Here is a 24,067-nt window from a genome sequence, read left to right as displayed (position 1 = left end):
AAACCCTGTCTCTACAAAAAATACAAAAACTAGCTTGGTGTGGTGGTGCATGCCTGTAGTCCTAGCTACTTGGGAGGCTGATCTCTTGAGCCCAGGGGTGAGAGGCTGCAGTGAGTCATGATCACACCACTGCACTCCAACCCGGGCGACAGAACGAGACCCTATCTCAAAAAAAAAAAAAAAAAGAAAGAAGGTGGTCTTTCATAGAAGAGGAAAGAGGTGCTGAGTTGGCAAAGGGAATGCATGCCCAATACAGTAGGCCACCACTGAATCCTTAAGTAAAACCACTGGCAGCCTTAGTCCCTCTCTGCCTACCACTTTCAGGTGTTCAGCTTTATGCTGTAAAGTTACCCCATCACTCCTAAACTCAGAAATGCTGCCTCCCATGACAGATTAAAAGGCAATTTATATTAAAATGTCAACGACTACCAGAAGCAGCAGAGTCTGCCTGAAGAAGGCAAAGCCTCGCTGGATGTGACTGAATCTTCTAGTGAGATTCAGAGCCATGTGGCAAAAGGATGGGGAGATGTCAGGGAGTGTGCCAAGTACTCAATGGACCAGGCAGCTCAAAGGCAGCCCCAGGAGGAGACAGCAGCCTCCTTCCCATGTTCTGTCTCCATTCAGAGCAGATGGCCCTCCCAGGCGCATGTGAGCTCCCGGCTCTTCTGCTCCCCTCCTCTGAGGGACCTGTCTGTCTAGCTATCAATCAGCCTGTCAGTTCAGCTCTGCTGCAAAGCTGTTGTGTAGGTGTATATTCATCGAGCGTCTGTTCCTAACACTGATTTCTTGGCAGAGGGAAGTCAGTTCATCCAACCATAAAGGATGAGTTCTGTGTGAGAGGGTCAGAGAGGAGGATCGGGAAGCAGACGGAGCAGGTTAGAACATTAGAATTGTCATGGACCCGCTCTTTCTTGTAGATACCCACAGTTCATCTACTCAACCACTCACTTAGCCTTGCACCCATTCATCCACCCATGATTCACCCACTTACCCACCTATTCATTCATCTGTTTATCTAGCCAGCCATCCGCACACCCACGTAACTGATCACTGCTGTGGCTCCAGCTTTGTGCCATGCATTGAGAGCACGGAGATGAGTCATACCCCCTCCTGCTCTTTCAGCCCTCCCAGTCCAACTGGAGAGACATCCACAGGCAAATCTCACTGCATGATTCTGTGATCAATGCTGTGGTTACCCCAGGGAGCATTTGATTATGACCCTGACATTTTAGCCAAGTGCTGACAGATCTGTTGGTGTTGCCAGGAAAGAGGAAGAGGAAGGACATTCCTGGAAGTGGTAACGGCGTAGGTAAACCCTGGGAGATGTAAGAGAGAATGAGTGTGGTTGAAGCACAGGGTGGATGAAGGGCTGAGACAGAAGTTGGCACTTGGGCCAGGCACAGTGGCTCATTCATGCCTGTAATCCCAGCACTTTGGGAGGCTGGGGCAGGCGGATCTCCTGAGGTCAGGAGTTCAAGACCAGCCTGGCCAACAAGGTGAAACCCTATCTCTACAAAAAATACAAAAATTAGCCAGGCATGGTGGCGGGCACCTGTAATCCTAGCTACTCGGAAGGCTGAGACAGGAGAATCACTTGAACCTGGGAGGTGGAGGTTGCAGTGAGCCAAGATCACGCTGCTGTACTCCAGCCTAGGCAACAAAGTGAGACTGTCTCAAAAATAATAATAATAATAAAATAAAAGAAGTTGGCACTTGGAAGATGAGCAGGGGCTTTAATTTCTAGCCCCGGGGTGCCAGGGATGGCTTTTGAGCAAAAGAGCCAGCACCCAGAGAGTGTGGTCAGAGGCCTGGAGTAGCTGGCATGGGGTAGCCAGCCCACTCTTGTTCCAGGCCCCAAAGAGACACATGTGCCAACCCCCAGCCTGCAATTCAAAGAAAGAAAAATACCTCAGGAAGAACACCATTTACAGAAACTGTCCCTGAGATGGATGGACAGATGGACAGTGGGATGCTGAGATGTCTGCTGGGTGTACAGATCCAAGCATAAATTCTGGTCCACACCGCACGCTTTTGGGACACATACCAGGGAAACAACGTGGTCAGGGGAATCAGGCATGTGCACCCCAATTTACCTGGCTCTGCAGGGCTTGAAGGGCTTGCAGGATGCATGGCCACGTTGCTGAGGGAAGAGGACCAGAAGGTCAAAGCCACTTCCAGTCGGGACTCTAAGAATTTCCTCGAGGGGTCCAGGCGCAGTGGCTCACGCCTATAATCCCCACATTTTGGGAGACCAAGGCAGGTGGATTACTTGAGGTCAGGAGTTCAAGACCAGCCTGGTCAACGTGGTGAAACCTCGTCTCTACAAAAATACAAAAATTCATCATGCTTGGTGGCAGATGCCTTTAATCCCAGCTGCTTGGCAGGAGGCAGGAGAATTGCTTGAACCTGGGAGACAAAAGTTGCAGTCAGCCAAGATTGTGTGCCACTGCACTCCAGCCTGGGCGACGGAGCAAGACTCTGTCTCAAAACAAAAAAGAATTTCTTCAAGGGCAGCAGCTTCTGAATTTTCCAGAGTGTAGCTGAATTTTTATGCTAAGAAACCATCCCAAGGCCTCTGCCAGGAGCACTGGGTGCAGTTAGCTCTGTCAAATGATGTTGTCCTTCACAGGTAGTAAGAGCCAGGAGGAAAATTGAGGATGTGTCCTAAGAATGACACCCCAGGCAGGGGAGATGGGGCTCAGTAGTGAACCAATCCCTCTGCCCAGGACTGCCAACCTTCCAGGTGTCAGACTTGGTCAGGAAAAGTCCTCAGCCTTGATAGCTTGGTGTGAGAGTAGTGCAGTCAGATCTTAGGGTGCCAGAGGAAATCGGGTCAGGGGATGATATATGCCAGGAGGCCCTGGGGTGCCAGGAGCTGTGGGGAGACCTCAGCTGGCTCTAGAAGGAAGAAGGGCAGCAGTTTGCAGGTAAGGTAGGGTAGAAAACCAAGAGCGGCCAGGCACGGTGGCTCATGCCTATAATCCCAGCACTTTGGGAGGCTGAGACGGGTGAATCACCTGAGATCAGGAGTTTGAGACCAGCCTGACCAACATGGAGGAAACCCCCGTCTCTACTAAAAATACAAAATTAGCTGGGCGTGGTGGTGCATGCCTGTAATCCCAGCTATTCGGGAGGCTGAGGTAGGAGTATCGCTTGGACCTGGGAGGCAGAGGTTGCAGTGAGCCGAGATCGTGCCATTACACTCCAGCCTGGGCAACAAGAGCGAAACTCCAAGGAAGAAAGGAAAGAAAAGAAAAAGAAAGAGAGAGAGAAAGAAAGAGAGAAAGGAAAGAAAACCAAGGACAACAGGGCTGCAGGATGAGGAGCACCCCCCCAAAACCCAAAAGTCCTATGGCGGCCCCATTTCAAGCACTCTCCAGGCAGGGAGAGGCCAGCACCCAACCCTTCATCACCCCTGCTATTCACTGGTTGACGGAGTCCTGTAGTCAACGCTTGCCAGACATTGTCTAGATGCTGAGCCTAGTGCAGGTGCTGGAGGTTGCAGACAGCACAGAGATGCAGCACTGCCTAGTGGGGAGACAGACACTTCTGTGTGATAAGGTTTATGGAGACGGGTCTGCCCAGGGTGTGGGAATCCCAGAAGCAAGAGGCAAGAAGGGTCTCCCCAACCTGGGAAGTGATATCAAACTGTATCTTTTTCTGCTTTATTTTATTTTAGAGACAGGGTCTTTCTCTGTCACTCAGGTTGGAGTGCAGTGGCACAATCACAGCTCACTGCAGCTTGGAACTCCTAGGCTCAAGGAATCCTCCCGCTAGAGCCTCCCAAGGAGCTAGGACTACAGGTGCATGCCACTGTGCCTGGTTAATTTTTTTCTTTTTTTCTGAGACAGTCTCACTCTGTTGCCCAGACTACTGGAGTACAGTGGTGCAGTTTCGGCTCACTGCAACTTCCGCCTCCCAGATGCAAGCCATTCTCATACCTCAGCCTCCCCAGTAGCTGGGATTACAGGCTCGTGCCATCACACCTGGCCATTTTTTTTATTTTTGGTAGAGATGGGGTTTCACCATCTTGGCCAGGCTGGTCTTGAATTCCTGACCTCAAGTGATCCGCCCACCTTGGCCTCCCAAAGCGCTGGGATTACAGGCATGAGCCACCTGGCCTGGCCGGAACTCCATACTGTTTTCCACAGCTGTTGTACCATTTTACATCCCCACTGATAGTAATTTCCCCTATCCTTGTTAATTTTATTTATTTTTAAGGTATTTGAAACAAGATGGGTTCAAAAGTCAGAACTAGGCCAAAAAGTCTACTCAGAGAAGTGTCACTGTCACTTCTCCGTTCTATCCCTCTCATCTATTCCCTCTAGGAAACCAATCTCAATAGTTTCTGCTTTATCCTTCCAATGTTTCTTTTTGTAAAGATAAACAAATGCATGTATGTTTTCTTATATCATCTTGTTTCTTACATGAATGCTTGCATTTTGCTTTTTCCACTTGCACTTTGCTTTTTCCACTTAACAGCATGTCCTGGCCGGGCGCAGTGGCTCACGCCTGTAATCCCAGCACTTTGAGAAGCCGAGACAGGTGGATCACCTGAGGTCAGGAGCTCAAGACCAGCCTGACCAACATGATGAAACCCCGTCTCTACTAAAAATACAAAAATTAGCTGGACGTTGTGGTGGGCGCCTGTAATCCCAGTTACTCAGGAGGCTGAGGCAGGAGAAACGCTTGAATCCAGGAGGCGGAGGTTGCAGTGAGTTGAAATCGCATCATTGCACTCCAGCCTGGGCAACAAGAGCAAGACTCTGTCAAAAACCAAAAACAAACAAACAAACAAAAACAGTATGTCCTGTCTGGGTGCAGTGGCTCACGCTTGTAATTCCAGCACTTTGGGAGGCTGAGGCAGGAGGATTACCTGAGGTCAGTAGTTCAAGACCAGCCTGGCCAACATGGAGAAACCCCATCTGTACCAAAAATACAAAAATTAGCCCAGCGTGGTGGCGTGCACCTGTAGTCCCAGCTACTTGGGAGGCTGAGCCAGGAAAATCACTTGAACCCGGGCAGTGGAGGTTGCAGTGAGCTGAGATCATGCCAGTGCACCCAGCCTAGGCAACAGAGCAAGACTCTGTTTCAAAAAAACAAACAAAAAACAGTATGTCCTGGAAATCATTCCTCCTCAGTTCATAGATGTCTTCCTCAATCATTTTACAGTTGCTTAGGACTCCATTGTGTGACTGCACCACAGTTTATTCAGCCACTGCCTATGTATAGGAAGTGATATTGTTTTCAATATTTTGCAATTATAAACCATGCCACAATAAATAACCTTGTGCATTTGTATTTTCACTGTTTGGGGGAGTATCTTCAGGGTAAATTGCTGGAAGTGGGAGTGCTGGTGCAGAAGAAAAACATGCATTTTTGTTAGATGTCAAATTCCCCCTCATCGGGGTTGTAAAAACAACTTTTTAAAAAGCACAAATAAGAAAAGCTGATCTTTGCAAAAGAAACCAGTCTTTCTTGCTGACATCTAATAGTCTGTGTTGGTTTTAAGACTGAGGGATTTAATTTCACAAAGACTGTTTTTTACAGAGTGATTTAATTTCACCATTGTCACAGGCTCTGCTGCCTATGCCACACACACACACACACACACACACACACACACACACACACGACCTCACATTGCCATAGGAGCTGCTTATCCCATCTGAGCCTCAGTTGAAGTCTCTGTAAAATGGGCGGCACCTGTCTGGCTACAAGTGGTTTTAGAGACTAAACATTTGATTCTCTGTGAGATTCCAGATTTCCCAGAAAATCTGATGAAAGCTGAGAGCCCGCTCCCTAGGAACATGCTGAGAAAGACAAGCAGCCCCTGACATCCCAGAGCTGGCTTGCTACCCACGGCTAGGCCTTAGTGCCCTCCTGTTAACATGGACAATTTCACAAAACATCAGTATCAGACAAGGCCACTCTGATTGTGATGGATCGAGACAAAAACAAGACCAGTATGTCATCAGTATGTCACCACAGAAATGACTAAATATCCCCTGACTTGGCTACATAATGCACTCTTTTTTTTTTTTTTTTTTTTTTTTTTTGGCCAATAACAATTTTAGCCTCCACTTTAGTTAGTCTGTCCTCCTTCTAGATAAAATTTATTGTGATATCCAATCATAGAATTAGCCCCACTTCCTATCCAGAGCAAAGCCCTGCTTCCTTAAACCACCCCCCAAATCACTGAACACAAGCCCCAATCCTATAATAAGTTCTAACTCCCTTTTACTGAGACGCCCCATGGCTCCCCACAGTGTACACCCTTCCTTGTTGCAATGGACAATAAACCCAACTTGTTCAACCACCCATGTGTTCCTGGGGGGTTTTGGCTGGAGGATTTTGACAGCACCTAGAGTTGGCTGCAAGCTCAAGGACTCTTTGGAACTCCATCTCTGCATGCCCCTAGTCCACAGACTCCTAATTAAGTGGCTTGAGTCTACAGCATCAGTAATACCATTAAACAGATGGAGAAACCGAAGTCTAGACAGATTGACTTCTTCAAAGTCCCATCATAAGCTAGCAGCTGGATAGGAACTGGAAACTGTGGCTGCTGGTCCCAAGGTGAGGTATGTCCAGCAGACATAGAACCCGTCCCCAAGCTCACCTCGGCTACAATAGTGTTCTCCCTGCACAGGCCACAGAACTACCTGGCAAGATACGCACATGCTCATCTCTGAAGGATGGCCTCATTCTCTCCCTGCCCTGCCATTCTCTCTGTAGAATGGGGCAGTGAGATCCCAGGCTGAGGTGAGGGATAAAGGAACCCCCACACCGGGGCTACTGTCAAGGAGGTTCATGCACTGAGGTCTCAGCTTAAAGGAGCCTCATCTTCCCTGTCCAGCTGCTGTGTCCTGGAGTGGGCACCCTCACAGACCCTGTCACCAGGAGCACCTCATTCCCATCTCTCAATTTCCCTCTGCATTTGCCCAGGTCAGGAGAGCGACCTGGAACCCCCCTCCCTTCCTTTCTTGACCTTGAGCTCTCATAATTTTTCTTCGAGATCTAGTGTGGGGCCAGGCATGGTGGCTCACACTTGTAATCCCAGCACTTTGTGATATGGCAGGATGGCTTGAGGCCAGGAGTTCAGGAACAGGCTGGGCAACATAGCAAGACCCCATCTCTAGAAAAGAATGTTCTTTCTTTGAGATTGAGTCTTGCTCTGTTGCCCAGGCTGGAATGCAGTGGTGATGTCAGCTCACTGCAATCTTTGCCTCCTGGATTCAAGCAATTCTTCTACCTCAGCCTCCTGAGTAGCTGGGATTACAAGGCGCCCACCACCACACTTGGCTAATTTTTTTGTATTTTTAGTAGAGATGGGGTTTCACCATGTTGGCCAGGCTGGTCTCAAACTCCTGACCTCAGGTCGTCCACCCTCCTCAGCCTCCCAAAGTGCTGGGATTACAGGCATGAGCCACCGTGCCCGGCCAGAAAAGAATTTTTTAAAATCCCAGCTACTCAGGAAGCTGAGGCAGGAGGATCACTTGAGCCCAGGAGTTGTAGGCTGCAGTGAGTTATGATTGAGCCACTGCCCTCCAGCCTGGGCAACACAGTGAGACCCTAACAATCAATCAATCAACAAAATAAGAATCTGGCCAGGCACAGTGGCTCATGCCTGTAATCCCAGCACTTTGGGAGGCTGAGGCGGGAGGATCACCTCAGGTCAGGAGTTCGAGACCAGCCTGGCCAACGTGGTGAAACCCGTCTCTACTAAAAATACAAAAATTAGCCAGGTGTGGTGGTGGGTGCCTATAATCCCAGTTACTTGGGAGGCTCAGGCAGAAGAATCCATTGAACCCAGGAGGGGGAGGAGGCAGTGAGCGGAGATTGTGCCACTGCGCTCCAGCCTAGGTGACAGAACGAGACTCCGTTTCAATAAATAAATAAATAAATAAAATAAAATAAGAATCTTACAAGTCCCAGAGAGAGAGAGAGAGAGAGAGAGAGATAAAGCTTTTCCTCACAGTAAAATCCCAGGTATATGTGTGAAAGAAAAATCATTATTTGGCCACCATCAGAGTAGTTACTGCTTCAGGCAAGAACCACCAATGGATTTGCCCAGGTCAGGCGAGCGACCTGGAACCCCCCTCCCTTCCTTTCTTGACCTTGAGCTCTGATAATTTTTCTTCGAGATCTAGTGTGACCCTAACAATCAATCTAGTGAGTAAAAGTTTGATTTTAAAAAAATTGCAGAGTTATAGTCTCAAAGTATCTCCCGACAAGCTACTTATTAATTACAGAAGGGGATCATGCCTGTAATCCCAGCACTTTGGGAGGCCAATGCAGGAGGATTGCTTAAGCCCAGGAATCCAAGATCAGCCTGGGCAACGTAGCGAGACTGTTTCCACAAAAAATTTAAAAATTAGCCGGACATGATGACTCACACCTGTAGTCCTTGAAGATTACATGAGCCCAGGAGTTTGAAGATGCAGTGAGCCATGATTGTATCAATGCCCTCAAGCTTGGGTGATAGGGCAAGACCCTGTCTCAAAAAAAAAAAAAAAAGAATTACAAAGGGAAAAATAGTAAATTTATACTGGTGAAAACTGGAAGACCACTTTAACCAAAAGATCAATGCTAACAATTTCGAGACTAACTGAACCCTCCTGCCTCCTGATAACGCTGAGAACACAGCGTCACTTCTGTGGAATTCCTGTCAAAAATGCAGATTTCAAATCTAATCATGAGGAGACATCAGATAAAACCAAATTGAAGGACATTCTTCCAAAGAACTGGTCTGTGCTCTCCCAAAACATCAAGATCATGAAAGTTAAGTGAAGATGGAGACATTGTTCCATATTGGAGGAGACTAAAAAAACCTGATAACAGAATGTATCTCGTGACCCTATGATTCCCTTTTCTTATACAAGGACACTATTGACATGCCCACCAGGGTGGCTAGAACCAAAAAGTCAGATAACAAGTATTTGTGAGGATGTGGAGCAATGGAAACCTCATACTATGCTGGTAGCAATGCTAAAATAAAAAAAAACAAAGTCCTTGCTCTTAGGAAATTCATACCTAAGTATTTAGTTAAAAGGGTGTCATATCTGCAACCACTAACAAATAATTCAGAAAAATCACTGTGTATCATTCAGAAAAATTTTATATATATACACATATATATGTGTATATACATATATATGTGTGTGTGTATATATATATATATATATAAAAATTACATCTGTACATATATGGAGAGAAAAAAACCAGAAGGACAGAGACAGAGTAAATATGTTATCATTATAAGGCTTGGCATTCTTGTCAGTCCCATAAGTGAAAAATAGTATATCATTGTTTTTAATTTGCATCTCTTTAATTATGGAGAGCTCATTTAAAACACCCCAGAATCCACAACCCAGAACGACCACAGACATTTGTTGAGTGTCCACCCTCTACTAAGCTCCAGTGATAAAAATATGAAGAACAACATCTGGTAGATGTAAAATGGTATTATATCTCACTGTTGTTTTAATTTTACATTTCCCTGAGAAGTAAAGAGATTGGGTTATCTTTTCATATATTATACATATTGACCATCTCTCAAGTTTCTTCTGCTGTGAATTACTTATTTGTACCCAATGTCTATTGCCAAGTGTATTGTTTGTCCTCTTCTGACTGATTTGTAGATGTTCATTATATATCCTAGCATCTAGATCCTACTTCTTTGTGACACACGTCAAAAGCCTAGATGGAAACAATCAAGTCCGCGAAGCCCAGGAGCACATGTGGTAAGAATCTTCCAGTTTAAAATGCCAGGTCTTGCATTTGAGGGAAGTATTTCTAGTAGGTGCTGTGGGTCACTGTTGACTCAACTTGCCGAGTGGGTTTGACAACTGAGAAAAAAATTAAAATGAAATTTAATTCATAAAATGTACATCCTGTATTCTGCTGTTAAGGAAAAGAATTGATATTTGTGTATCTGGTCTAAGCTATTATTCCTTATACATACATATTCTTACCGTATTAAATATTTTTTGTTTGTAATACATGAATACTAATTTATGAGCTAGAACTCCACTTAACTTCATGTTGAATAGAGAGAAAACATACATTTCTCTTCAATTACCATTGGTGTTTCCCAGCAAAAAACTGCCAACCCCACTCTTTTGTTTAACAGAAAAGGACACTGGAGACGGGTGAGTGAACATGACTTGCCCAGCTCCATACAGGCCATTGTTAATCTGATTAAATTCTGTTTCAGTTGGCTGCCCAGGTCAGGGTGGAGTCCAGCTTGACCTGGGCTTCCTTCTCCCTTCCATGTCACAGTTAAGAATGCAGTGCAGTAAGTGCCCAGTAAGTGCTCTTTTGGAAAAATAGGCCCTTCATCAGCCTAGGTACAAAGTGGAATGCCTAGAAATTGCAGCAGTAGGGTAGGTAGAAGGTGGGTGCTACATAAATCTTTAGTGTTGGTGCAGATAGAGATGCAGATGGGGCCAGTGTAAGTGCTTTCTTCTTTATTTATTTGTTTATTTAGAGAAGGAATTTTGCTCGTTTGTTTGTTTATTTTGCAGAAGGAGTTTTGCTCTTGTCGCCCAGGCTGGAGTGCAATGGCGTGATCTCAGCTCACTGCAACCTCCACCTCCTGGGTTTAAGCGGTTCTTCTGCTTCAGCCTCCAGAGTAGCTGGGATTACAGGTGCCTGCCACCACGCCCAGCTAATTTTTTTGTATTTTTAGTAGAGACAGGGTTTCGCTATATTGGCCAGCCTGGTCTCGAACTCATGACCTCAGGTGATCCATCCACCTCGGCCTCCCAAAGTGCTGGGTTACAGGCGTGAGCCACCACGCCCAGTCTTTATTTATTTATTTATTTTGAGACGGAGTTTCGCTCTTGTAGCCCACAATGGTGCGATCTCGGCTCACTGCAACCTCCACCTCCCGATTCTCCTGCCTTAGCCTCCCGAGTAGCTGGGATTACAAGCGTGCGCCACTATGCCAGGCTAATTTTTGTATTTTTAGTAGCGACGGGGTTTCGCCATGTTGGCCAGGCTGGTCTCGAACTCCTGACCTCAAGCGATCCTCCTACCTTTGGCCTCCCAAAGTGCTGGGATTATAGGAGTGAGCCACCAAGCCTGGCCCTTAAGAGCTTTATAAATGCCCCCTCTTTTAAGTGCTCCATACTAGCCTCCCTCTAGTTCACAGAGAACATTTACTAGTCGCTGGGGTCACCTTCGAAGCAAAGAGTCTGCTGGGGAATTAAGCATGCAAATCACTTCTCAACGACGACAGGCCAAGTACTCACAGCTCGTCCCCAGGGGAAGCACAGGAGCCTAATTTGTGTTCCTAGGTGACACAGTCATTACTTATAAATGTTCCTGGCCGGTCCCAGGAGGTGGGGAGGGTTGGGAGTTACTTCGGTTCTTTCAAAGGCTGGAGAAGGAGAGATCTCGGTTTGTTTTCCCATCTGTGAAACAGGGACACCACGGTATTTAGAGGACTTGCGCGGGTGACTATTTCGGGGTGCAACGGCTTCCCTCCTCCCACCCCCATCCTTCCCTTCTCACTTCCAAGGCTTGGAAATTTGGAGATTCGGAAGTTTGTTCTTGGATGGCTAGAAATCCTCCAGATGCAAACGGTCTGGGGCTGGAACCGCCACAGGCCGGAAAGGTGCGGGCGTGAACGTCCTGCGCGCCGACGTCCCCCAGCGCCCGGCTCCCCTCAATCCTCCTGCTCCCCTCCTCCGCGTCCCCGTCCCCGCCCCCCTCCCGCTCTCCCATTGGCCGAGCCGGCGGCCGGGCCGCCCCGGGATTTAAAGGGCCCGCTCGCCGCGCCGCCCTGGGAGCCGCTGCTGGTCCCGGCCTTGCGGCCTGCGGGGGAGGCTGCCCGGAGGAGGCAGCGGCGGCGGCAGCGCGTCCTCGGTCCCCAGGACCACGGCTTCTTTCCTGCCAGGTAGGTCGCCAGTAGTGCGCACGCGGCTCCCCAGCTCCCATCCCTGAGCCGGCCTCCCCGGGTGGATCTGTAGCGCGAGCGCTAGGACCCCCTCCCCATCACCTTTCCGACTCTCCCTCCAGCTATGTCCCCTGCCACCACCTCCTTGCAGTCCCCAGACCTGGGCAGGACTTTGTTGGCGGCCTCTCGCCGGGTGGGGATGAGATGAGGCGCGCGGAGGATACAGGACAAACCCCCGCCCCGCGCCGCCGCATCCATACAAGGAGAGATGCACACGGCCCCCAAGTGTCACAGAATCCCCCTCTCTGCCCTCCACTCAGAGCGACTCTACCTTGGAAACCAGGGATTCCCCTTCCCGTCGCCCGCCCCATTTGATATATGGGCCTGAAATGTATGCCATCCCATCACCATCGGACTGGACTGTTCACGGCATTGGAGAGACAGAGGTCCTTCATTCACTCCAGGTCACAGGCTGTGCGTGTGCATGCCGAACACTCACATGCACACAGCTGGTGGCTCAGTCTGATGTACCTGACTTCTCACACCCTCCCCCAGTCCTCCAGTACGTGCCTTTACATGGGTTGGGCAGCCCCAAGCTGAAATGTGAGTGTCGGAGTCCATTCCTTAAGCGAGGTCTGCCCCACGGACACCCGCTCCCTCTGTGTCCCTGCTTTGACAGATCTATCCATCTGGCCATCCATCCGTGGGGGTCCGCAATGGCCACCTTTAGCCGCCAGGAATTTTTCCAGCAGCTACTGCAAGGCTGTCTCCTGCCTACTGCCCAGCAGGGCCTTGACCAGATCTGGCTGCTCCTTGCCATCTGCCTCGCCTGCCGCCTCCTCTGGAGGCTCGGTAAGTGCCTGCCATACGGTGCGCCACCATGCCAGGCCATATCAGACCTCCCACATTCATCCATATCGAGCCACACCTTACCCTGCCACATCCTGCCAGGCCCCAGCATGTCCAAGCTGGGCCCCAACACGTTCAGCCCCACCACATCCCACCAGGCCAAACCCCATTCCACCATACTGCATTCTACTATGCCAGCCACCCCATGCCACGCCACACCGAGCCACATCCTGCCATGCCAAGCCATGCCCTTCAGTATTCCTGGATTCTGGGATTCCGGAAAGCTGAGGTTCTTGGATCTTGGGATTCTGAAATGTCTACATCCCAAGGTTATAAGACATTGCCATGCTGATGTCACAGGGTTATGGAATCCCAATGTACCGTGATTACAGGGTTTGGAGATTCTGACAATTTGAAATTCTCACATTCTAGACTTCTGAAATGTTGGCGTTTGTGGATTTCTATAATCAGGGCATGATGCATTTTCTGGATTCTAGGATTCTGAAATGTTTCCACAGTCATAGCAGGCCTGTATCTTAATGAAAGATTCCAAGTCCCCAAGATTCCTATAGGAGGCAGAGATTTCTGGAAATCTGAGATCCGAAGGTTCTACACTTTCTTTTTTCTTTTCTTTTTTTTTTTTTTTTTTAATGGATGTTCTATTTTTTCCCAGGTTTATTATTTTGAAATATTTCAAAGCTACTGAAATGTTGAAAAAATAGTATAATGAGCACCCACGTATGCATCACCAGATTCTCTGTCAACATCTTGCCACATTAGCTGGCTCTATCTATCTATCTATCTATCTATCTATCCATCCATCCATCTATCTATCTATCATCTTCCTGAATTGCTTGAATAACCTGCTGACATCATGACACTGTACCTCACATCCTTCAGTGTGTGGCCCCTGAGAACAAGGACATCATCCCCGACAAACACATCCTCCACCATCACCCCCCAAGACATTGAATCTGGATACAATAATGTTATCCTATATAAATTGATATCTGAATTTCTTCCAGGGTCCCCCAAATGCCCTTTACAGATGTTTCTTTTCTTTAAACCCAGGCCCTGCCACCCTCTCCAGCTCCCCAACACCTGCTTTGGCCCCTCCAATCCCACTACATTCCAGCCTGAAGGCCTTTGCCCTGGCTACGCCCTCTGCCCAGGTCATCCTCCCCTTCCTACCAGCCCACCAACCTTCTCTTTCTTGTTCTCCCTCTCTCCCTCCCTCCCTCCCTCCCTCCCTCCCTTCCTCCCTTCCTCCCACTCCCTCTCTCTCTCTTTCTCGTTCTTTCTCTCCCTTTCTTTCTCCCTTTCACCCAAAGGGTTGCCATCCTACCTGAAGCATGCAAGCACCGTGGCAGGCGGGTTCTTCAGCCTCTACCACTTCTTCCAGCTGCACATGGTTTGGGTCGTGCTGCTCAGCCTCCTGTGCTACCTCGTGCTGTTCCTCTGCCGACATTCCTCCCATCGAGGCGTCTTCCTCTCTGTCACCATCCTCATCTACCTACTCATGGGGTATGAGTGTGCATCCTTATCCTCACACTGTTGGCTGAAGTGCGTGGGTGGGTCCCCAGGCCCCTGATGAAGTTGTCCAAGACAGGGAGGGTGGTGAGATTCCCTGGAGAAACAAGGGAGTCTGGGAGAATCATTTGCCTATGAGGAGAAACAGAACAGGGAAGGTGTGGAGTGTCCCTGGAGAAGGGAATCTGGGAGATTTGTCCTTTCACAGGACTGTAAGGGACAGGTTGGGCATGGGCTCCCCCTGGAGGAGGAAGCCTGGGAGAATTTTTCTGCCATGAGACTGTTGTAGGATAGGAGGAGGCAGAACCCTCTGGGCACCTTGGTCCCCCCTTCCCCCGTCCCCTGTGGTCTCAGAGGCCATGAGTGTCATGGGACCAAGACCAGCACCTTTTTCCTCAGTGAGATGCACATGGTAGACACCGTGACATGGCACAAGATGCGAGGTAGGTAGCCCTGCCCCTGCTCCTCTCACCTGCCCAAGCCCCCTGCCCCACTCCGTGTCTCCTAACTGCCCCCACCCTGTGCCTTTCCTCCCCTGCTTTTCTCCCTCACCTGCCCACCCCACTGCACATGCAGACCTCACATTACCCTCGGGTCCATGTCTCTTTCCACTGTGCATTTTCCCGAAGTCTGTCTGTCTCGTGTCATGTACGTGCCTGACTCTCTGGAGTAAGGGCATCTGTCTGTCCTGGGCTTCCTTGCCCACCTGCCTATCTGTCCCATGCCCACCTAGCCATCCTTGTGCCCCCTTTTCCTACCACATCTCACCTGATGCACCTGCTCCCTGCCATGCTGATCTGCTCTCTGCCCATCCACTTGACCATGGGCACCATACATAGGGGCCCAGATGATTGTGGCCATGAAAGCGGTGTCTCTGGGTTTTGACCTGGACCGGGGCGAGGTGGGTGCAGTGCCCTCGCCGGTGGAGTTCATGGGCTACCTCTACTTCGTGGGCACCATCGTGTTCGGGCCCTGGATATCCTTCCACAGCTACCTACAAGCTGTCCAAGGCCGCCCACTGGTGAGGTCCTGAGTGGATGGGTGGGCAGGGACTGTGGGAGCCACCCTGGGGCAGCACTCATGGAGCCTTGATCCCTACAGAGCTGCCGATGGCTGCAGAAGGTGGCCCGGAGCCTGGCACTGGCCCTGCTGTGCCTTGTGCTGTCCACTTGCGTGGGCCCCTACCTCTTCCCGTACTTCATCCCCCTGGACGGTGACCGCCTCCTTCGCAAGTGAGCACAGCCTTTGAGGACCCTGCCCAGCAATGAGGGGGTTGGGTAGGGACCCACGGTTTCCCCAGTTCTGAGCCTGTCTCTTAATGCTTCTTTCTGTCTTCTGTTACTACAGCAAGAAACGCAAAGCCAGGTAAATGAGGGCAAGTGTGAGGGCGCGTGGAGTGGGGCTGACGTGAGTGGGGGCAGAGCCCATGACCAATGGGTTCTGTGTGTCCAAGTGTGTCTGACCGTCAACTCCATGACTAGACAGAGACTGTGGCTGGCTGGCTGGCTGACCAAGCTTGGCTCTGTGACTCTGTATGACTGACACTCCAACACATACTATGTGTCTGGCTGTCCATCTGTTCAGCTGTCTCGCTGTTAGAAGCGAGTCACATAACTGTCATGGAGAGTGACAAGTGTGTGTTCGTTGGGTGACTTTAACCTGTCAGTGACTCTGGCTAGGGATATGTATGGGTTGTTTGTCTATTGGCCACTGACCCCCAGAATGTAAGCCTGTGAGTGGCTGTCTGGCTGTGCCATCGTCAATGATAGGGTGCGTGGCTGTCGTTGGATAAGATAAATCTGTGTTGATGATTCTGATTTTTTGTAGCTTTGGCCAGGAGTGGGTCTGACTGTGGCTTGTCATATGCCTGTCTGTGGAGTTCATGGACTACCTCTGCCTGTGTGTCTGCCTTGCCTGATGGCTTGGTGTTGTCTAGCTGAGGGGTTGTACCCAACTCTGGTCTGTGCCTGCCTACAGGACTGACTGCCTCTGGTTTGACTATAGGGTTTGATCGGGCTCTTTGGTTGTATGGCCCCTGCCCCACTCCCTGACTGCTGTTTAGGTCTAATGCCAAATGAGTCTCCAAAAGGTCAAGTGACTTGACCAGTGTCACCCAGGTAAGCAGCCAGGCATGAATCCCAGGCCTAACTTCAGAACCTATACTTTTTCCAACGCAGGATGCTGCCTGTTTTTGACCATGTCTGATTGCAACTAGTAGGGGGGGTGTGTGTGCATAGCAGGGTGTTTGATGTTCTCTGTGCCCCGCCCAGGGATTTTTGGCTGTCCTATGGTCACTGAGTCAGGTTAGAGCACTGCAAGGCTGGGAGTCTGATATTTGTGTCTGGCTGTTAGAGGGTGCAGGTCTGTGAAGTCGGGCCTCTGATGGTGGCTGGCTTTGGCCGTCTGGCCATGTGAGCCTGCCACATTATAGGACATATTATAAGACATGCCATATTATAGGACAGCTCATGCATCTGTTTGAGCCACATAAGACTAACTGCCTGAGAGTGGATGTCTGTGTGTGACTATCATAGTTCACCTTTTTTGCGGTTACATTTCGTCTGTCTTGTCTGAACAATTCAGACCAGCCTCCAGGGCCTCTCTGACTCTCTTTTCTTTCTTCTCTGCTGCCTTCCTGACCCCTGGGGGACCTAGGGGCACCATGGTAAGGTGAGTCTACAGAGCGGGGCCCAGGATGCTGACATGTGGTGGGGTATCATGTTGGGACCTGAACATGATGCCTCTCACCCCTGCCCCTTTCTCCCCAGGTGGCTGCGAGCCTACGAGAGTGCTGTCTCCTTCCACTTCAGCAACTATTTTGTGGGCTTTCTGTCCGAGGCCACAGCCACGTTGGCGGGGGCTGGCTTTACCGAGGAGAAGGATCACCTGGAATGGTGGGAGGGCTTGGGGACCCCCTCTCCCACAGGGTGCTGCCTAGAGGAGCTGCAGGGAGGAGGGCGGGTGCTCCCAGGGAGGGAACAGCCAAGACAGAAGTGTGGTGGTCAGATGAGTTGAGATCCCAAATGGATGTGCATATCTCTTCGGCCAACAGGGACCTGACGGTGTCTAAGCCACTGAATGTGGAGCTGCCTCGGTCAATGGTGGAAGTTGTCACAAGCTGGAACCTACCTATGTCTTATTGGCTAAATAACTGTGAGTCACCAAGTCACCACTCCAGCTATGTTGGTAATCCAGGCCCTTTCATACATTCATACAACATTTACTGAGCACCTTCTATGTGCTAGGCACCCAAAATCCCTACCCTTGTGGAGCTGCAGTTCTCCTGGGGGGCAGATGATAAATTAGAGAAAAAAATACATAATAGCTCAGGTGTTGATAAGTGCTATGGTAAAAAAAAAAAAAAAAAAAAAAAAAAAAAAAAGATAAAGCAGGTAAAGGTGATCCAGGAGTGCTGGCAGGAGATAGGAGTGGGGAGGGTGGGGTATTGCAATTGTAAAAAATTAGCCAGAGCAAGTCTCCCCGAGGAGGTGACATTGGAGCAAAGACGCAAGGCAGGTGAGGGAGCAGGGAGTGCGGATATATGGGGGAGGAATATAGCAGATGCGGGAACAGCAGGTGCAAAGGTCCTGAGGTGGGAGCTTGCTTGGTGCATGGGGAACAGCAAGAAAGCCAGCGGGGGCAGGAGCAGAGTGAGCCAGGGGCCAGTGGCAGGCAGTGAGGTCAGGGAGGGCCTGGAGGGTCTCGTGGGCCACGGAGAGGACTTTGGCTTTTTCATTGAGAGAGATGAGTGCCACAGCAGGGCTCCAAGCTGAGGAGGGCCCTGGGCTGACTCAGGTTGCAACAGGATCCCTCTGGCTGCTGTGAGGACAGACTGAGGGGAGGGGGCAAGGATGCAGCGGTGAGGAGGCCACTGCCATCACCAGGCCAGTGATGGTGGTGGTGGCAGTGGATGTGGAGAGGAGAGCTCAGATTCTGGCATATTCTGAAGGTGGAACTCACACGATTTGCTGAATTTGGATGTGGGAGTTTGGGGAGGGCAAATGAAGGGTAATTCCCAGGTTTTTGCCCTGAGGAACTGGAAGGGTGGAGTTGACATTGACTGAACTTGATGAGACTGGGAGGAGCAGGCTCAGGGGAGGATCAGGAGCTGGGCTTCGGGCATGTGAAGTTTGAGGCCATCTAAGGACTTTATCCTGGGGGCTCCAACAGGTTGTGGGTATTCTCATCCTGCCGATGGCCTTCCAGGAGGGGCTGGGGGACTCTCAGGAGAATTTTGTCCCACATCTCTTCCCCTCCAGATGTTTTCAAGAATGCTCTCCGCCTGGGGACCTTCTCAGCTGTGCTGGTCACCTATGCAGCCAGCGCCCTCCTACATGTGAGCAGGGTGGAGCAGGATCGGGGTGGAAGCTGGGTGGGGGCGGGTGGCAGGGCCTCTTCCTCACTCATTCCATTGTCCCCTGCACTCCCCCAGGGCTTCAGCTTCCACCTGGCTGCGGTCCTGCTATCCCTGGCTTTTATCACTTACGTGGAGCATGGTGAGTGCAGGGCCCAGCCCAGCCGAGGGATAGAAGGTTGGTCGGGGGCTGGAGCCAGCCTCCCCTGAGGCTAACCTGACCCCCTTACCTCTCCCCACTGCCCCAGTCCTCCGGAAGCGCCTGGCTCGGATCCTCAGTGCCTGTGTCTTGTCAAAACGGTGCCCGCCAGACTGTTCACACCAGCATCGCTTGGTGAGGGTTCAGCCTGGGCAACCTTGTGCCCAACACTCCCCGTCAAAAATGTTCCTTCTGTCTCTACCCTGTATCTGTCTCAGGGTGCCCAACTTCTTCTTTTGGTGCCTGAGCCATCCCCATAACCTCTCCTCTATTCGCTAGCATCTGTTTCCCTAACAGGCATTTATCGAGCATCTGCTGTATACACACTTGGCATTTGTTTCCCCCAATGAACATCTGTTGAGTGCCTGTTGGTGCTCTAGGTGCTGGAGACAATGGTGAACGAAACAGACCGAAGTCCCAGCACTATGAGACAAGCATTTTAACCGGGCAGACAGTAGATAAAAAATGAGTCAGTAAAGTCTAATAATAGTGTGTCAGATTGCAAGTAGTGCTAAGGAGAAAATGCGTAAGGAAAAGGTGATTCCTTTATGGGGGTGATTTCCATTTGAAATAGGGAGGTCAGAGAAGCCTCCCTGGTGAGGTGACGTTTGAGGCCTTTAACCGAAGGAGGTAAGAGAGGGAAACGTTCCAGGCAGAGGGACACCCAGTGGAAAGGCCCTGAGGTAGGAGAGGGCCTGGAATCTTTGAGAAATAGCAAGGCAGCCAGTGTGGCCTGAGCAGAGGTGGGGTGGGGAGGGGAGATGGGTGGGAGGCATGGGCCCGCTAGGTCATGGTGGGGATTTGGTTTGGTTTGGTTTTGTGTTTTTATTCTGTTTGCAATAAGAAGTACAGACAACCTCATATTTGTCTCCCACCCGACTCCCATTCATTACTATAAAGCCCCGACTCAAAGCCCTGCCACTCTTCCTCCTCTGCCTGGAGACTCGAAGCTTCCCAACCCAGGATGCCCTCACTGTGAACAGTACCCTCATCCTTGGATGCCTCTGTACTCCCATAGGAGGCTCCCTGAACCATCTCTTCCCTATCTCAGGGGGTACCCTGGGCATTCTCAGTCCTGGAACCCATTGTGCCCTGTGTGTCCCCTGGGCTCCCCCACGAAGGAGGAGGTGGGACACAGTGAGTAGGTCCAGTTGCCAAATATATCCGTCTGTCCCCCACAGGGCCTGGGGGTGCGAGCCTTAAATTTGCTCTTTGGAGCCCTGGCCATCTTCCACCTGGCCTACCTGGGCTCCCTGTTTGATGTCGATGTGGACGACACCACAGAGGAGCAGGTGAGGTGGGGCCCTGGGCTGTGTGGTTAACCAAGGGTGGCGCTACCTGGCAGGGGGAAACCATGAGGACAAAGGCTGGGAAGCTGAGGCCTGAGCTCCTCAGACTGTGCTGCTTTGCCTGGGCAGCCAGTGCTCCTCGGTCCTTTCCCATAGTCCCTCTGCTTGAGTCACACTATTAGGTCTTTTATTTGGATGAAGTATGCAAAACATGTTTATTTATTTTACTTATAAAATTACTTTTAGGCTGGGCATGGTGGCTCACGCCTGTAATCCCAGCACTTTGGGAGGCCGTGGCAGACGGATTACTTGAAGTCAGGAGTTCAAGATCAGCCTGGCCAACCCTTTGAAACCCTGTCTCTACCAAAAATGTAAAAAATTAGCCAGGCGTGATGGTGCGCCTGTAATTCCAGCTACTTGGGAGGCTGAGGCAGGATAATCACTTGAACCCAGGAGGCAGAGGTTGCAGTGAGCCCATGCCACTGCACTCCAGCCTGGGCAACAGAGCGAGACTCTGTCTCAAAAAAAAAAATCATTTTATAGAGATGGAGTGGAAAATCCAGGTTTTACTTGTGTTAATTATTTCACTTCATTATCGTTTAGGTAGAATTTGCAAGACTTCTTATTTAATTTTTTTTTTTTTTTTTTTTTTTTGAGACGGTGTCTCGCTCTGTCGCCCGGGCTAGAGTGCAGTGGCCGGATCTCAGCTCACTGCAAGCTCCGCCTCCCGGGTTTACGCCATTCTCCTGCCTCAGCCTCCTGAGTAGCTGGGACTACAGGCGCCCACCACCTCGCCCGGCCAGTTTTTTGTATTTTTTAGTAGAGACGGGGTTTCACCGTGTTAGCCAGGATGGTCTCGATCTCCTGACCTCGTGATCCGCCCGCCTCGGCCTCCCAGAGTGCTGGGATTACAGGCTTGAGCCACCGCGCCCGGCCTATTTAATTTTTTTTTTTTTTTTTGAGACAAGGTTTGTCACCAGGCTAAAGTGCACTGGCGTGATCACAGCCCACTGCAGCCTCACATTCCTGGGCTCAAGCCATCCTTCTGCCTCAACCTCCTGAGTAGCCGGGACTACAGGTGCATAACACTAAGCCTGGTTAATGTTTTTTAAATTTTTTTGTGGAGACAGTGTCTCCCTATGTTGCCCAGGCTGGTCTTGAACTCGTAGGCTCAAGCAATCCCCCTGCCTCAATCTCCCAAAGTGTTAGGATAACAGGCATGAGCACCCTGTTTTATTTAATTAATATATATATTATTATTATTATTATTTTAGATGGAGTCTTGCTCTTGTTGCCCAGGCTGGAGTGCAATGGTTCGATCTCAGCTCACTGCAACCTCCACCTCCTGGGTTCAAGCAATTCTCCTGCCTCAGCCTCCTGAGTAGCTGGGATTACAGGCATATGCCACCATGCTGGGCTAATTTTTGTACTTTTAATAGAGACGGGATTTTGTCATGTTGGCCAGGCTGGTCTTGAACTCCTGGCCTCAGGTGATCTGCCCGCCTCAGCCTCCCAAAGTGTGGGGATTACAGGCGTGAGCCACCGCGCCCGGCCAAAAAATATATATTTTATGTTACTTAGGTTGAGTGTACAAACCCTGGATTCTGCACTTTAAAAATTTTTCATTAAAATGTATGCACTATTTTTGTTCATGTTGAGTATGCAAATTCCAGATTTTACTCCTTTTTAAATTAAAAACGATTTAAAAATAACATTTATTCATATGGCTTTTGCAGAATCCAGGTTTTTGCTTCTCTTTTAGTTAGGTTTCAGTTGAAAACAAAACTTCATGTTTTTTGACATTAAAAAAGTTTTTAATTCAGGTTAAGTGTGCAAAATCTGGGATTTGCTTTTTTTTTTTTTTTTTTTTTTGAGACATGGTCTCACTCTGTCACTCAGGCACCCAGGCTGAAGTGCAGTGGCACAATCATAGCTCACTGCAGCCTCAAACTCCCAGACTGGAGCAATCCACCCATCTCAGCCTCCCAGGTAGCTGGGACTAGAGATGCATGACACCACACCTGGCTTTTTGCTTCTTTTTAAATAAAGTTTTTGTTTTGTTTTCATTAAAATATTTTTAAATAGTGAATGCCTATCACATGGTTCAAAAACCAAACAGTATTCAAGATATTCAGAGAAAAGACTTACTCCCACCCTCTGCCCGCTACCCTCTTACAGGTTACATGGTGAGACGGGGTTTCACCATGTTGGCCAGGCTGGTCTCAAACTCCTGACCTCAGGTAATCCACCCGCCTTGACCTCCCAAAGTGCTGGGATTACAGGCATGAGCCACCGCACCAAGCCCACTTTTATCCTTTTATTAAAATACCTTTCCAAAATTTAAACATATCAAACAAATATAAAAATATATTTTAATTCTACCCCCTCGCCAGTTTTTACCCTAAAGATAACACACAAATGATACTGTTCTGCAATTTTTGAAAATCTTCCACATCAGAATATAGTGTCCTCATTCATTTTTTGCACTATGAGGAAGTGACGCAGTTTAATGTTTCTCTTATTGGTGAACATCAGGTGATTTCTAGTCCTTTCCTATTGCAAGTGATGCTGCAGCAGGAACTCTGTACCCACGTGGATCCACACAGGTGCAGACAGATCTGTAGGATCTGTTCCTGATAGTCTCAATGGAGTAGTACTTTTGTGCTCTCCCACCAGCAATGCCTGAACGTGCCTGCTGCCCCACCAGTACAGAGTGCCTCTCAAGCTTCCTGGATATGTTTGCCACTTCAATAAAGAAGATGGCCGGGCAGGGTGGCTCATGCCTGTAATCCCAGCACTTTGGGATGCCCAGGCGGGCAGATCACTTGAGGTCAGGAGTTCGAGACCAGCCTGACCAACATGGTGAAACCCCATCTCTACTAAAAGTACAAAAATTAGCTGGGCATGGTGGTGCAGCATCTGTAATCCCAGCTACTCAGGAGGCTGAGGCAGGAGAATCGCTTCAACCCGGGAGGTAGAGGTTGCAGTGAGCTGAGATCGTGCCATTGTACTCCAGCCTGGGTGACAGAATGAGACCCTGTCTCAAAAAGAAACTAAATAAAATGAGGAAGATTATGAATGAGGCTGAGCATCTTTTCATATGTTTAAGAGCCATTTGTTTTTCCTTTACTGGAATGACCTATTATTTCACCTTCTCTGGCAATTTTTCTTTCCAAAAAATTGATTTTTAGGAGCTCTTTATATATTAGGGAGATAACAGGTCAGAGAATGGGATCACTTTGTTTTTAAAATGATTTTTAAAGAAGAAGACAAAAACTATATCTGGTCACCTTTCATATGTACCTAGGCCCTTCCGTGGGGCCTCACCTAGAGCAGTCACAGAAATGTCCTTGGGCAAAGGATGGGTTTTCCTGAGAACTTCTTTGTCCTTGTTAAGTGGGACCATCACCTCTTTCTCTCCCACAGGGCTATGGCATGGCATACACTGTCCACAAGTGGTCAGAGCTCAGCTGGGCCAGTCACTGGGTCACTTTTGGATGCTGGATCTTCTACCGTCTCATAGGCTGAGGCACATCTGTGGACCCTCATAACCCTCTTAAGACCCCTTTCAGGGTGCCACTGATGGGGGATGAGGGAAGGCCCTCTCTCTACTCCCTGACCCCCTCCATCCTTGACCCCCAACACCTCAACACACACACACACACACAAATCACACCATTTCCATGCCTGTCAATCCCCACCCCACCACAAGGCGGGAAGGGGGTGGTCCCTGTTGGGGCCTAGGGGTGGGGGATGCTTGGGGAAACAGAGAGGGGGAGATCCAGGGCCTCCTCGCCTTCCTTCTTCCTTTTTATATACAATTTGTTATTGTCAAATAAAAGTAGGAAATATACAGTAGGCTTCTTCTTCACTGCTCAGAGGCGAATAGGAGTGAGTGAGGAAGGGGGCACAGCATGGATAAAGGTTTGGAAGCTGGAAACCAT

At 49.5% G+C, this 24,067-nt stretch overlaps 1 protein-coding gene and 1 long non-coding RNA gene across 8 annotated transcripts; one reads left to right on the top strand and one right to left on the bottom strand.

Annotated features, from left to right (window-relative positions):
- Positions 1 to 9,309: 9,309 nt before the first annotated feature.
- Positions 9,310 to 11,703, bottom strand: LOC103231925 (uncharacterized). Its single transcript, XR_497036.3, has 3 exons — positions 11,518 to 11,703; positions 11,256 to 11,417; positions 9,310 to 9,848 (listed from the first exon to the last, which is right to left on the bottom strand). It is a non-coding gene; the product is annotated as an uncharacterized lncRNA (long non-coding RNA).
- Positions 11,704 to 11,753: 50 nt separating this feature from the next.
- PORCN (porcupine O-acyltransferase) lies at positions 11,754 to 23,979 on the top strand. 7 transcript variants are annotated; one of them, XM_007991585.3, is made up of 16 exons: positions 11,797 to 11,902; positions 12,223 to 12,464; positions 12,582 to 12,754; positions 14,083 to 14,275; positions 14,681 to 14,724; positions 15,121 to 15,302; positions 15,383 to 15,513; positions 15,629 to 15,646; positions 16,937 to 16,951; positions 17,050 to 17,175; positions 17,334 to 17,434; positions 18,541 to 18,617; positions 18,714 to 18,777; positions 18,884 to 18,969; positions 20,016 to 20,126; positions 23,550 to 23,979. In XM_007991585.3, exons 2-16 carry the CDS (start codon positions 12,292 to 12,294, stop codon positions 23,649 to 23,651), a joined length of 1,596 nt encoding a protein of 531 aa, XP_007989776.3. In that variant the 5' UTR covers positions 11,797 to 11,902; positions 12,223 to 12,291; the 3' UTR covers positions 23,652 to 23,979. The 7 variants fall into 7 exon arrangements, with proteins under 7 accessions (XP_007989774.3, XP_007989775.3, XP_072869843.1 ...); XM_007991583.3 differs by lacking the exon at positions 12,223 to 12,464 and having other exon boundaries at positions 11,754 to 11,902; XM_037992868.2 differs by lacking the exon at positions 12,223 to 12,464 and having other exon boundaries at positions 11,832 to 11,902; positions 14,154 to 14,275.
- The last annotated feature ends 88 nt before the right edge of the window (positions 23,980 to 24,067 follow it).

Source organism: Chlorocebus sabaeus, chromosome X (assembly GCF_047675955.1).
Source record: "Chlorocebus sabaeus isolate Y175 chromosome X, mChlSab1.0.hap1, whole genome shotgun sequence".
NCBI lineage: Eukaryota > Metazoa > Chordata > Mammalia > Primates > Cercopithecidae > Chlorocebus > Chlorocebus sabaeus.
This window is presented reverse-complemented; position numbering and strand designations above follow the sequence as displayed.

Excerpts from the sequence above, each read along its gene's own strand:
- PORCN (XM_007991585.3), top strand. The coding sequence starts at position 12,292 with ATGTATGCCATCCCATCACCATCGGACTGGACTGTTCACGGCATTGGA. Across the intron at positions 17,176-17,333 it reads GAGAAGGATCACCTGGAATG|GGACCTGACGGTGTCTAAGC; the intron begins GTGGGAGGGCTT and ends TTCGGCCAACAG. Across the intron at positions 17,435-18,540 it reads GTCTTATTGGCTAAATAACT|ATGTTTTCAAGAATGCTCTC; the intron begins GTGAGTCACCAA and ends CTTCCCCTCCAG.